This window comes from Miniopterus schreibersii, assembly GCF_964146895.1.
Source record: "Miniopterus schreibersii genome assembly, chromosome: 12".
Classification (NCBI taxonomy): domain Eukaryota; kingdom Metazoa; phylum Chordata; class Mammalia; order Chiroptera; family Miniopteridae; genus Miniopterus; species Miniopterus schreibersii.
This window is the reverse complement of record NC_138112.1, coordinates 32,302,821-32,318,360: the sequence shown is the minus strand read 5'-3', so window position 1 is coordinate 32,318,360 and position 15,540 is coordinate 32,302,821. Positions and strand designations below refer to the sequence as shown.

General features: G+C 36.5%; 1 protein-coding gene across 4 annotated transcripts in view; it reads right to left on the bottom strand.

Annotated features, from left to right (window-relative positions):
• The window catches only part of NARS2 (asparaginyl-tRNA synthetase 2, mitochondrial), a 101,737-nt gene that overhangs the window by 58,484 nt on the left and 27,713 nt on the right, over nucleotides 1-15,540 (bottom strand). For 2 of the 4 annotated variants that reach the window (XM_081152717.1, XM_081152716.1), the window contains one exon: nucleotides 151-245. The exons of the other annotated variants lie outside the window; for them this stretch is intronic. In XM_081152717.1, coding sequence (XP_081008843.1) covers nucleotides 151-245 — 95 coding nt within the window. The remainder of the gene's footprint in view (nucleotides 1-150; nucleotides 246-15,540) is intronic. 4 annotated transcript variants of the gene reach the window in all.

Sequence of the window (15,540 nt, the reverse complement as noted above, 5' to 3'; positions counted from 1 at the left end):
AATCTAAATATACTTTTGGTGAATCCAAGTGGACTCATCACAAACACTAATTTCAATTTTTAGCTTTTAGCATTGGGAAAGGAGGCATTATTTCACTTTCACCCAACCCATAATCAGTAGTTCATTAACGCAGAAAAGAAAATTCTGTACCCTGACATCACTTCTAGGTGAAGTTGTCCTGAGACAGTTAAGAAAGCAGGAACATTGAAGAAATTCTCTTCAGGTACCTTTATTTTGCTTGAAGGCTGCAAATGAAAAACACAAGCCACAAAAACTATTAATATGCTTTGCTCTGCTTTTCACTCACATACGTGACACAACTAAAAATCATAACACAATTAAATAATGTGAAGCCAGGTCATTCTCATAAATATAAAGACAGGTCTCAGTACACACCTAAAAGATAAAATGCCTGTTTGGGAAGTGCTTAAGTCAAGGAAGTTTGCTCCATATTTTCAAAATATACAACCAAAGAACAATTGGACAAGGGATATAATTTTCAGAAAAAGTAGATTTACAGAAAGGGAAATTCAAATGGCTAAGATGTATGAGGAAACACTCAAATTCACTATGAATAAGAGAAATGCAAATTAAAACAAGCATTTAAAAAATTCATCAAACTGACAAAGATTTCCAAGATGTGCCTCAAGATTCTCAGTTCCTGGTTTACTCAATAAACTACTAGGCCAAATGCAGATGTAAAGAGATTTAGCAAATTTGATTGAAGTTCCAAATCAGATGGCTTCAGGATTTGAAGATGGGTGTTCTTGACCTAATTACCTGAGCCCTTTAAAAGAAGAAAACTTTCTACAGCTGGTTGCAGAAGAGGAAGTCAGAGATCAGAAGCACGAGAATTCAATTTGCTATTGCTGGCTTCAAGGTGGAGGAGGACACATGGAAAGGTCCTTGGAGCAGTCTCTAGGAACTGAAAGCAACCTGGCCAGCAGCCAGGAACAAAATGGAAATTTCAGTCCTACAACCACAAAGAACTGAATTCTGCAGCTAGCAGGAACGAGTTTGTAAAAGAACCTCAAGCTCCAGATGAGACTGCTGACATGTTGTTTTCAGCCTTGTGAGACCCTGAGTAGAACCCAGCCATACCATCCTAGACTACTGACATATAGAACTGTGAGTGCTGTTTTTAGTAACTAAGTTTGTGGTAATTTGTTACAAAGCAATAAAAACTAATTCATAGGGGAACATGTTAATGCCAGTATAGTGTAAACAGGTACCGCTGGAGAATGTAGTGAAGTTAAGAATGTGTATACACTATGACCTAGGAATTCCACTCCTGGATATACATTCTAGAGAAACTTTCATACTAGTCCATTAGGAAATATGTATAGGACTATTTTTTGCAGTATTTTTTTCCTGGTGTAACTTAGAATTGGAAACAACCTAAGGGTACATCACTAGAATAAGAAAAATGTAGCAAACAGATATTCAATATTTTGTAGCAATGAGAAGCAACAAATAGATGGACTGATTGTAACATGGATGGAATTTAAAAACAAAGAGTTAAATGGAAAAAAGTGGGAAACAGAACAAGATACATAACATATTATCATGAATGTAAACTAAAAACACACACACAAAAGAGCACTCATATTTTATGAGGCTACATACATAATAAAAGATAACCCCACTAAATTCACTTTAAAAAAAGATAAATCAAATATATTACAGTGAGTACCTCCAAGAGGGAGAAGAATAAGGAATGGGAGGGGGGACTGGGATGAAGAGAAAAAATAAAACAAGAATGGGGCTGTGTTGGATTGTGTTTTGTCAGCTTTGCATTACTGCTCCCATGTAAACTGAGGACTGTGTTTTTAGAGTAACTTTTCCTGCACAGTTCCAGATTACAGTTGGCGATCTATTGTTAGAGAGGGACATGCACAGATCTGAGAGGAGAAAATGAAGTTGAAATCATTACTCTCAGTAAACTGTCTGACACAGTGACACACACACCAAGGTGCTTGGTGAGCCCTAGTTTCCAGCTTGTCTTCCCTACTACAGACTAAACAGAAGCACTAAGGCGACCACCAATTACTAGACTGCAATTACTAGAGAGTGGACTGTGCTAGCTTAATTGCATTAAAGGCTCCAATTTTCCACACCTCTCCACATCTGCACCCGTTGGCATATCTATCACACACTAACTCTGAGCTTGGCCATGTGCCTTGTTTGGCCAATGGTAGGGTAACAAAATTGACAAAAACAGTGATTTGAAAAGTGCTTGTGCATTTCCACATTCTTTCTTGAACTATCCCACCAAAGAGATCATGCCCTGATTAGCATGATAAAGGAATTTGAAGAACATGTGGAGAAGAGAAGGATCATCTCACCAGACCATCCTAGACCAGCCAGTTTCCAACCAACCTATCAAATGACCAAGCCCAAACCAGATTAGAATCACCCAAATGAGCTGTAGACTCATGGGAATTAATAAATGGTTTTGTTTCACACTGATATGATACAAAGGCCCTGCAAAGACCAGTAACAACAGTGTGCTATGAATGAAAATTATTTTTGTCTCAACTCTATATTCCTGAGAAGTAAACTGTGTGACTATTATGAGTCTATCTTCCTCCTACCCATTCCAATAAACACATAATTGATAGTCTACATAATTAATTACACTAAATATAAAAGACTTCTTTCCTCTGCCCAACAGCACACCTAATTCTCACATCCATCAAACAGGAAGATTTACAAGATGGTAAGATAGTAGCATCCATATAATCTTCTGATCACTAAACCTATCTATCATCTATCTATCTATCTATCTATCTATCTATCTATCTATCTATCTATCTATCTATCTATCTATCTATCTATCATCTATCTATCTATCTATCATCTATCATCTATCTATCTATCTATCTATCTATCTATCTATCTATCTATCTATCTATCTATCTATCTATCTATCATCTATCTATCTATCTATAGATGAATTGAAGATCTATCGATCTGCCTATCTTTTTCTGCTTTCTCAGGGACGAGGCTCCCTCAGTTCCGAGAAGGCATACATCAATATATTCTCTTACAACCCATCTGCTCTCTAACAAATCACCCAGCTACCTCTGGGACAGCTTCTTTATTTCCTTCTCTATGAGTGAAAGTCTCAAAATGACCCAAACCTACATCAAGCAAAATGACAGTTACAAATTTTAAAGTAAAAACATAATCCTAAAAATGCCAGAATATTGGCATTTGGTTGTTTATTGTATTATTCTTTGTACTTTTCTGTATGTTTAAAATTATAAAAAAGAAACAATGTAAAGCATAGTATTGTAGGATCCCTGCAAGTGTCAATACTTTTTATTTTCCTTAAGCATAAAATATACTTTCTTACTCAGTTTCACTGTTCTTGTTTTAATTACTAGTGTTCTGTAAATTTTCATTAAAAGTTGCCATATTTTACCAATCTGATGCATTAAATAGTCTTACTGCTGCCCTGTGAATATAATTATCACACATTTCTGTAAGGGAAAATGAGTTCTAAGATCCAAAATAAAACACTTAAAAATCAACTTTCCAAATGAATAGACTTCTAAGTTGTATCTTAAAGAAAACAAGATAACTAAACATAATAAATAAAACAAAAATAAAAGTATTTTATGCACTATCAAAACACCATAATGACAAAAGTCAATAAGTATAATCCAAGTAATGAGATAATAAGCATTCTTGATGGTTTATGTTCAGAAATATGTTTTTCACAATGAACAAAAGCTCTGATTCCAAATATTCATTTCAGTGTACAGTACTTTAAGAAATGTCTTTATATTCTTTTCTATTCTACTGTTTCTCCCAAACAAGAGAAAATACTCAGGGGTTGAAAGACAAATGTTGAAGATGGGATAAGAGTAGATGAATTATGTACCATAATTATAAGAATCACAGAAATTACTATTGATGTGTTAGAAAAGGCAGAAATTACCACAGCATCATTATCCTGAAGTTCCTCAGGAAAAAACATATATCCACATGACTCTATCTGCCACAATGTAAATAAAAATTCTTCAACTTATTCCTGGTTGATACAGTTATATGGCCACCAAGCTGACCTAGCCCCTCTTACCTCGGTGATTTGAGATACTAACTTTATATATTTCCATATAAACTTGGATCTATTTCTGAGCTTTTAGTTCTATCCCATTGGTTTATTTGTGCACCAATACCACACTATTTTAATTTAGAGACTTTAAAGTATGTTTTAATTTCTGGTTATTCAAGCATTTTTTATCACTGTATTCCTTAGCATTAATTAACATGAACGGAGTCTTTTCCAAGCTCTCTCCACTGAGAAATAAATTTGTTTCACCTCCCATGTAGGTATCTCCCACATTTCCAGGCTCTACTTCAATTCATTTTTCAGCTAAACAAATATTTACAGCGACTGCTATGTGATGGGTACTAGGCTAAATGCAGGGTTACAGTAATGACTAAGAGACAACGTCCCTGAGGAACTACAATATTTTTTAATTTCATGGGTTAACACTGTGAAACCAAAGACATTTAATATGAAGCTTTCATCTTAAGTTTTTGAAACTTGTGAATATGTCTGGAGGAGGTTACACAGACAAAGTCCTAATTTATTCACTCATTAATCAATTTGGTTTGTTAACAGCCTGAAGGAACTAATAGAACTTTCCCCAAGTTTCTTACTCCTTTAGATGTACTAATATTTCAAAAATAACTGGCTCACAGATTGCTGACAGAACTAACTGCTGCTCATTTTTAATGACTGGGGAGTGGAAGGGGTATATGAATCACGTGATCAACAGAAAATGACTCCCAAACACTATATTATCCTGGCCACACACACAATGAAAAGCCAATCAGTACCACTACAAACCTATTAGAATGGTTAAAATCCAGGAGACTGACAACACTGAATGCTGTCCAGGATGTGGAGCAACAGAAACTCTCATTTCTGGTAGGAATGCAAAATGGTACAGCTACTTTGGAAGACAGTTTGGTGGTTTCTTATAAAACTAAAAATACTTTTGCTATAAGGTCCAGCAATGACACTCTTTGCTATTTACCCAAAGAGCTGAAAACTTATGTCTACATAAAAACCTGCACATCAATATTTATAGCAGCTTCATTCACAATTGCCAAAACTTGGAAGCAACCAATATGTCCTTCAGTAGGTGAATGGATAAATAAACTATGGTATATCCAGATAATATTATAAAATACTAAAAGGAAATGAGCTATCAAGTCATGAAAAGACATGGAGGAAACAAGTGCATATTACTAAGTGAAAGAAGCCAATCTGAAAAGGCTACATACTACATGATTCCAACTACAATTGACTCTTGACGTGCTCAGATGCACTTATACGTAGAATCCTATCTGTGTTGTTCAAGGGTTGACTGTATTTTCCGTCCACGGTTGGGAATCTGCCCGCATATGCAGAGGGTGGACTTAATTATATGCAGATTTTCAAATGTGTGATGGGTCAGCACCCCTAAACCTCCACATTGTTTAAGAGTCAACTGTGTATCACATTCTGGAAAAGGCAAAACTATGGAGATAAAAAGATCAGTGGTTGCCAGGGGCTGGCAGGAGAGGGATAAACAGGGAGAACACAGAGGGTTTTAGAGCAGTGATGCTATTGCGTATGACACTATAATAGTGGACACAGGCCATCATACACTTGTCCGAACACAGAATGTACAACATGGAGTGAGCCATAATGTAAGCCATGGACTCTGGGTGATAATGTTATGTCAATGAAGGGCAATCAATTGTAAAATCTATAACCACTCTGGTGGGGGGTATTGATAATGGGGGAGGCTATGTATATGCGGGGGCAGGAGTACACGGGAAATATTTATATCTTTGCTCAATTTTGCTGTCATCCTACAACTGCTCTAAAAAGTAAAGTCTGTTTTAAAAAGCCAGCCAACATATGGATCTCTATGATCAATATGCTATATCATTCATCTGCCAAGAGAAATGATCTCATTTCTATCAGTCTGAGCAAATGTAAAAGAGATAAAGAACTCAGACAATACAGGTAGCACCAGTAAGCTGAGGAGGTTGTTTGTATTCACATAGGGTACAACCTGATCTTCACTCTGGCTTCTTTATTGCAAAGACGAGACTCGGAAATAGGAATGTAGGTTTTTTGTTTTTATTTATTTTACACTTTGTAAATGTGCCTAGAGGCTTCAGAATTAGATGATAAAACCAATAATTAAATAAACACCAAGGAACAGGGCTTACTTAATTATCTCCAAATTACTTAAACATTTATTAGGAATTTTGAAGCACACTATACTAACAATAAGGAATATCATCTTACTGAATATAAACAAAAAAATTCAATTTCTAAACATAAAACTCTTTAAAAGGCAGTTTTTATAAAAGAAGTATTTTTTAAATTGATTTTTAGAGAGAGAAGAAGGGAGAGGGAGAGAGAGAGAGAAACGACGATGTGAGAGAGAAACAATGATGTGAGAGTGAAACATAGATCAGCTGCCTCCTGCATGCCCCCAACTGGGAACTGAGCCTGCAACCCAGGCATGTGCCCTGACTGAGAACTGAACCAATAACCTTTAGGTGCACAGGACGATGCCCAAGCAACTAAGCTACATGGGCCAGGGCTAAAAAGGCAGTTTTTGATGCAGGAGTTAGCAAGGTTTAAGGTATTATAAAAATTGATAATTTACTTATGAGACATAAATAGTACGTTTCTACTAAAAGTATTCGCTAAAATACTCCTAAAAGCCTGCTAATGTTATCTTTTGTTCTCTAATTTTTCTATTGCAATATATAACACACATGAATAAAAGTACAGAAAACGTACAGCTTGATGATTTATCACAAAATAAATGTCTAAATGACTACTTCCCACATCCAAGGTAGAACAGTAACAACATTTGAGAGGACTCTAGTGTCCTGCTCCTCAATAATTCCTCTTTCCTTCCCAAAGGTAACTGTTAACCTGACCATCAAAATATTATATTACATTTCTAAGAAAAAAAAACTAAGCCCAAAGTTAGCAGAAGGAAGGAAGGAAATATCCAAATGAAAATAGTACTGGAAGTTCTAGCCAGAGCAATTAGGCAAGAAAAAAAAAAAAGTATCCAAATAAGAGAGGAAGTAAAACTGTCACTCTTTGCAGATGACATGATATTATATATAGAATGCCCTAAAAACTCTACCCAAAAACTGTTGGAACTAATAAATGAATTCAATAAAATTGCAATAAAATCAATACATAAAAATCAGTTACGTTTCTATACACCAACAACAAACTATCAGAAAGAGGAATCCAGAAAACAATGTTGTTTTAATATTCGGTGTGACAAACCAGGAAGCACACATACATCGCTTGTGCTGCATACTGAAGTACAGTTGTCTTGAGGAAAAGAGCTTGTGTGATTGTGTGAGTTTTAGAGTTGGATAAGTTGCTTTATCTCATGAAACACCAATTTTACTTGAAAGAGTGAGTGACATAATTATTCAGTCTAGATATTTTGCTGACCTTTTATCAAAACTGAATGAAGGGAGCTTATCACGTCAGGGAAAACAACTGACAGCATTCTTAACCAATGATAAAATGTGAGCTTTCAAGCAAAAATTGGGATTTTGTAGAATGTGAATCTACCACTATAAGCTTGATAGCTTCCCAATCATTAAAGACTTTTTCTGATGAGATTGAGAGTGATATTAATGAATGTTATTTTTTGATATTGTATAATGAAATGCATCAACAATTAAAAGGTTTGTGTAACTCAGATTACCAATATTATCCAAATAAATGTATGATGCTACAAAATCATGCATGGGCAAAAAAGATCCACTCAAATTATAAACTAGACCAAAGGATTTCAATGTAACAGAGTATGGAAGGATAAAAATATTCCTGCTACAGTAAGAACTGGGAAGAATATTCCAGGCACAAGCAACAGCCAGCAGAGAGGTTAGTAAAACCATGAGTATAGATTCTACACTGTAACTAATCTTTAAGAAACTAACATTTGTTGAGTTGTGGTATCTTATCAAAGAACAGCCACAATAATCTGAAATGGCTGTTAGAATACTCCTTTTTCCAACTACATATCTATATGAGACTCAATTTTCTTAATATACTTCACCCAAAACAACAGACTGCAACAGACTGAATGCAGGAAGAAGAGAATCCAGGTGTCTTATATCAGTGCAAATATATAAAATACCACTTTTCTCACTAATTCTTTTTGTTTTAGAAAAATATATTCATCTTTCACAGAAACAGTTTATGCTAAAATATAATGTTTATTACAGTTAATTGTAAATGAAGTAATAAGTATTTAGAATTTTGTCTCAGCTTTGATTTCTAATATGCAAATATCAATTGAATAAAACTCACATAAACAAAAGCTCTTCAGGGTCCTCTGTAACTTTTCAGTGTGAAGGGGTTTAGAGAACTGCTGTACCAAAACACTCTGTCTCCCCCAACAGGAAGTAAAATGATTTTCTTAACACAATCAAGGACTGAACAAAGCCTTAATAAATAGAAGGTGTCCAAATGGAAGAAATTACAGGGAGAAGTCTCATGGTCTCCAATACTTTTGAAAACCTCCAATCAAACCTCAAGCCTCATGCCACAGTGATCTTTATAAAACTGAAATTTTGATTACTTTGAAACCAGTGTAAAAATTGTTTGATGCCCTGGCCGGTTTTCTCAGTGGTTAGAGCATCAGCCAGTAGACCGAAGGGTCTTGGGTTCGATTCCTGGTCAAGGGCACATGCCTTGGTTGTGGGTTCAATCCCTGGCATCTGTCAGGGTCCCTTTGGGAAGGCAACCAATCGATGTGTCTCTCTCACGTCAATGCTTCTCTCTCTCCTCCCCCCTCCCCCTTCCACTCTCTAAAAATCAATGGAAAAAAATATCCTCGGATAAGGATTAAAAAAAAAAATTCTTTGATGGTTCCCCATAGCCTCCCTTGAACTAGTATAAAAGAAACTTCATTTTCTGGCATTTACCTTTCTAAAACTTTCTCACTCTAATTCATACTCACAGTGTACACTTTAGTCATGTTTAACTGTAAAATGCTCTCATTAAACCTCTGGGTCTTCATACACAGTATACTGCTCCCTCTCCTCAGAGGTCAGCCCACTCTACGTCTAGGCTAGGAAAGATGACCTTCCTATGTACTTCCACACTAACCTGCCTATACCTGTCACTCAGTCATCCAGACACTGTACTAGACTGTGGAGACAGCAATCAATAAGACAATTCTCTTTGAGAGTTTACATAGTCTGATGGGAAACAAAGAAAATGAATATGCAATGAAACAAGATGTTGGGATAAGTGAGTCAGGGATGGGGAGAGCGGGGCGGGGCAGCTCTGTGAAGCACCAATATGCAAGCAGAAACCTGAAGGATGAGAATGCATTTGCTATAGTCTGTACTGGGAAGAATATTCCAGGTACAAAGAACAGCCATGAGAACAGGAGGAGGGAAGGATGCTTCATAAATCGAGGAGCAGAAGGTAGGTTACTGTAGCTTGAGAAGTATTAGAGGGAGTGTTAAAAGATTCTGTTGGAGATAAGCAGGAGTGAGATCACTGTAGTGCCTTTATAAATCATGATCAGGAGTTTCGATTTTAAGAACACAGAGTAACCACTGAAATGTTTTAAGCAGGGTTATGGTATGATACGTATTAAGATTACACTAGTGTCTGAGTGGAGAATAGATAATAGGAGAAAAGATAGTGGCTTGAATTAGAAAGGTAACATTGGAAACAGAAATGGAGGGATTGAAAATTTATGTTTAGTCAATAGAATTTACTGATAAATTAGATGTGGGGTTAGAGAAGACAGGCAGGGGAAACATGAATTAAGTTTCATTTCTAGGTTTTTAACTTAAGCAACTGAGTAGGCAGCAGTAATTTTTACTGAGAAAGGAGAAGTGGAAGAGGCTTTGGAGGGAAGAAGTTGAGACTTATATTTAAGACATATTGTTTGAATGTATATTGGACATCACAGGAAAAATGAAGAGTAGGCAGTTGCTTCTACAAATCTGCAGCTGAGAGAGGCTGGAGCTATAAATGAAAGTTTATAGTTATCAATATTTAGATGGTACACAAAGCCCTGGAACTGGGTAAGATTACTGGAGGAAGATTACAGATTAGTGCTGCTCAATGGTGATGATAATGTTCCCTAGTAAATATCAGTGGGCAGGAGTCAAGGTTGTCCTGCAATATGTACAGGTCCTACATAACTAAGACTTTTCCTACAATCTCCCAACTTTTCTAATGTTCTGCTAGAGATTCATATAGGTGATGGGTATAAAATTATCAACCAAACAATACATATCAGAGCTGCCTGATAAACAGTCATTACTTTTATCTAGTTTATATTTTGGGTCTTGGTATAAGATTTTATTTGGAAAAGATTCCTAAGCAAAAACATTTGAAAGTCACAATGGATGATTTTAAAGTTCTTCCTACTCTTAATATTCTGATTCAACTAGCGTTTCCCAGATCATATACAGTTTATTAGTGCAACACAATTTAACTCAGCCTTTCTCCATCCTGTACAAGAGAAAAAATTTTTTGCTAGGTTATTCTGCCACTGGAAGACAGAAAATGTAGAGACAAGAAAAGGGAAACCAAGAACTACCAAAAATGTTTAAATGTGTGTACTCCAGTGAGTTTCATTATCATGGGGGTCAAAAATCCTCCCTGTTTCTTTGAGGATTTCTAAGAAAAGATTACATAAATATTTTGAATTGTCCTCCAGTTATCTGTTCTCATAGCAGAATATAGCTGAGTAATTTAAAAATCTCAAGGGAACGGAATAGAAAAGCCCACACAAGTCTACCCTGCCTCCATGTGAAACGGTTAACTGAAGAGTGGAAAGGAATATAAGCAACCATGGAAAATTCATTTGACTTCCAGTTACTGAAACACCCACATCTATTTTATCTCCTTTTACTTTCTTTCTATCTTCTACTTTGTCCCTTCACCCCCACATTTTTCTCTATTCTACTTAATCATAATTCCAAAGAAGAAAAGCTGAGAACAGAGTGCATAAAGATGAAGCATGGCACAGAAACCCAAAAGGTCTAAAAGCAGGCCACTGCCCTGTTTACCCTAATCTGCAATTTCTTTAAAAACCATGAAGGAAAAGAAGAGTACTTACCATCTGTTAGCTCCACAGAACCAATGAATATCCTGTTTTCTCCCTTTACTCCAATTAAGGGTTTTATAGAGTCTATGCCTTTCGTGATACAGATGGAAAGAACCTTTGAGATAGATGAGAACTTAATACAACTTTCCCTTTACATGTTTAAAAAAAAAAGAGAGACCCTAAAGCTTTAAAATGTTGTGTTCAACATTAAGCCAAATGTCAGACACCACCAGTTTTTGGCAAGACCAGTCAAATAATCCAGATTTTCAGCTTCTAGGACAATCATCTTCCTAATATACCAGGTTGCTCCCCTATTTTTTTTTCCTGTGCAGAAGAAATAATGCTATAGGATTCAAAATGCTTTTATAAAGGAGTGTATCAGTCTCTTCTAAGTATGGAATTCTGGTAATGTAAAACAAAACACAGGAACTAAATCTGTCATACAGTCCCCAAAGGTTTGTAGTTTGGAAGTTTTATGTTTCCCACTGAGTTGTGTCTCAAAGGGTGCTGCTATCATGCTATAGAAATTGCCCCCGGCACACCGTCAGACTGTATCTCACATACAATAACTAAAGCCAAGGGAAAGACGCTCAATAAACTGCATTCTGCTTTGCTGGTTAGGTTAGTTTTGAGGCTTTTCTATTATTAACAAGACATCTAAGTAAGCCTTTCGCTGATCTAATAATTTCTAATTAAGTCCAGTTTGTTTTCATACTTTCTAATTGCTACAAATGTGTGTGTATATTTTGGTGTATGTACACTAAACTTCTAGTATAAAAATAATCTTTCTTAAAATAAGGATCCATTTACATTCCAGAACACCCACTAACCAGAACACCCATTCTCAGCCCTGAGAAAGGTTTCATTTGGGCAACTATTTGATCCGCAGGAAAGAAGCTGTTAGCTCAGACTGTTTGTAAACAGTCTGCTTTCCTGCTGAGCAGTCTGAGAAAGTGAGAATGAACAAGGCAAGGGAAGAACCAAGAAAAGGGATCTGGAGTCTGTAAGATCAGAGTGAGGCTGGGACAAAACAAAAGGTGAATTTTTTCCTTTTCAGTAGAGAAACAATGCAAATTGCCAAGTCAGATTTGCTGCCAAATGTGGGGGGGGGGGGGGGGGAAGGAAAAATGTACCAAACATTTTCTTCACTATCATTCACAAAATATTAATTTTGGCTTATTAGTTGTCATACTAGGTTATAAAGATGGATCTACACGGTTCCAGACCATTAACTATTTTCTCACTCCATTTTCCAGCCCCTTCTGTGAGAAGGGAAACCTACTGCCCAGAGTTAAGTTCTATGAAAACGAATAAAGGAAACCTCATTTAAAATGGAGTCAGGAGGCCATAAAGGGAGGCTTCACTGCATCTTACATAACCAGGAGGAAGAGGGCTATTTCTTCCCTTCTTGCCTTAGCAATAGCAACTGCCCTCTCTCTGCTCACTGCCAATAAGAAACTGCCAAAACTCCAATCTCTTGTTCTGCACTATTGGACTCCTGTTCAAAACAACCCTCCCCAACTTCCTCCTGGAATTCAATAAAAACTGATCACCCTTTGCCTCTTCGAACTTGCCTATGCCTGGCCATAGTTTGCATGTCTCAAACTGCAATTCCTCTTATTCCCAAATAAACTCATTTGCTGCTCAATAACCCTTGTTGTTTAATTTTTAAGGGGGACAGTCCCTAAACCACATGTACATATCAACTAAATGAACATTTTCTCCCATCTACTGAGATGAAGGAAAAAGTGAGAATCTTGGGAGGAAGTTGTAAGAGAGAAATATTCAAGTAGTCATGGCAAATTTGGAATATTGCTTATCCAAAAAATTCCCCCTTGCCCGGCCGGGCGTGGCTCGGCGGTTGAGTGTCGACCTGGAATCCAGGCGATCAGGGTTCAATTCCCGGTCAGGGCACATGCCCGGTTGTGGGCTTGATCAATGACTCTCTCATCATTGATGTTTCTGTCTCTCTCTCTCTCCCTCTCCTTTCCTCTCTCTAAAATCAATAAAGAAAAAAAAAAATTATAAAAAAAAACAAAAACAAACAAAAAATTCCTTTAGCCCTTTTTGATCATGAAGCACTGGTTCCAACCCTTTTCTTCACTTTTAACACCTAAAAACTTTTATGTTGTTCCCTCCTTTCTGTTTTCACAATTGCCACCAAGACCCAGTGCATACCACTCACATCTGGGTGTGATGCCAATGACTCCTCTCCTCCCTTCTTCTTCTAACCGATTCTTGCCGCTTTCATCAAGTCTTCCCCATGCTTACAAATCCTCACTGGTTGTGTAGTATGTCGTCCACTTTGTCCTAACCTACCTTAAGTTTCAGGGCTCTTTCCCACTGTTCTCTATTAAAAACACTCAAAAATAGAAAAATATATTGATAATATCCTTCAAAGTCAACTGATTTTGTTCCTCACATTCTACCTTAGTCGTTGTTACTTTGAGTGTTTGCTTATGCTATATTTCCACCCTTCCCCCAGAATGCACCTGCCTCTCTTCCCCTGAGAAATAATGCATCACCAATCTTGTATCACTTAATCGTATACTGCTTTATAATGTTATTCAACTTTGTGTGTACCCATCTCCTCACTGAAATATAAGCTCCTTCTTGTCAAGAACTATTTCATATTTCTTTTATCCCACTAAAGGGCTTGGCTACCACTAAACGCAGCAGGCACTCAATACATTTTTATGAAACAAAACTGTACTAAGCATCTTGAATCCTGATCAAATGTCCTTCGATGAAATCTAGTCCTTTATTTCCCACACCTCCTCCCAATGTAAAAACTGAATGCAATCAACAATTTCAAAGACAACATTTTCTTGCAGTTGCTGCATGGAGCAAAGCAAATTACTGATACTTGGAACAGAAGGGTTTGGTTGTCCTTCACCTCTGGCTGTGGTGCTCAAGGATAAGCTATTATAAGACATACTGACATAAATTTAATCACTTTGATGCCATTCAAAAATTAACCAAAAATGATTTGTGTCATTTTGGGGGATCAAAGTATCTCCTGCAGTCAATAATGCAGTGGAATGCTTCCTTCAAGGATGGCATCCATAAAATGTAAAATTTCCAACAAAAACCCACTCCCCAAAATAATGAAATGGCACTGGTCCTAAAGAGGATAAGCTCAAAAGGCTGCCTAGTGTCTATGAAGCTGACCTTTTCTTTTCATTTATGAGCACTTACCTGAATTCTAATGTCTGAACTAGCATCATGAAAGTACATGTTAAATACAAAAAGGAAAATTCGCTCTCTGCTTTAATAAGCAATGGAAACAACCATTTGTAGGAAAAAAAATCCTCCCCATATTAAAAGTTCAAATATCTCTAACAGAGGTGAAGTAGCCACCGTTAATTCTGGGGAAACACAGGCCAGGAGTGAAGACAATATTTAAGATATATGTGCTAGTATTGATATGCATAAGCTACTTTCTAAATAGACCTGGAATCTGACCACGGTTTAGGATTTATCACTTCAACTCTGGTCTAAACCACTATCATCTGTCCACCTGGATTACAGTATTAACTTTTATCTGTTCTTTCATCTTCTGTATTTACTCACCCACCGTTTACTCTCCATACAGCAGCCAGAATGATGCCATTAAGACATAAGTGATTTATGTTACTCATTTGCTTAGAACTTTCTGACTTTCCATCTCTCTCAGAGTTAGGTTCTTACAATGGCCTGCAAAGTCCTATATTGGAGGCTCTTAGTAGGAATGCTTCTGATCATTACAAAGACTAGAGAGAGGTACTGGAGTTTAGTGAGTACGACCAGAGCTTCGAATATCCTGTGGAATATCCGTGTTAGTGAATATTATGAATGTTGTCCTTTCATTGTACTCTGACTCTTCCAGAATGTGTCCTCCATGTAATCTAAGGGAAAGCTGCACTTAGTTTGCTGTAGAAATCTCAAGATTTTTTTACCATTTCACAAAATCCCATCATAATTAGCAACACTGTTCATGATATTTGAGTTGCCAATACAAAACACCTATATACACTGGAAATATTGGGGGGACCACTTTGTAAAGCATATGACTGTCTAACCACTATGCTGTATGCCTGAAACTAATACAAAATAATATTGAATGTAAACTTTAATGGAAACAAAAAGACACCTGTATAAGTCCTAATTATGGCTCTCAAAGCCAACAACTCATATAAAGGCTACCTGTATTCTCAACTTGTCATACCACAGCATTTATATAATGAAATTACATTACTTTCATCTTCTTTATATTACATTCAGAACATTGTATTATTTTCTTTTTTAAATTGAGCGAATAAAAAGCTTAAAGTATCTATACTTCATTTCAGGAGAGAAAAGGGATTATTATAATGTATTTGTTATTTAAAAGAGTGTTACATCCTATAAAGCTGAACAT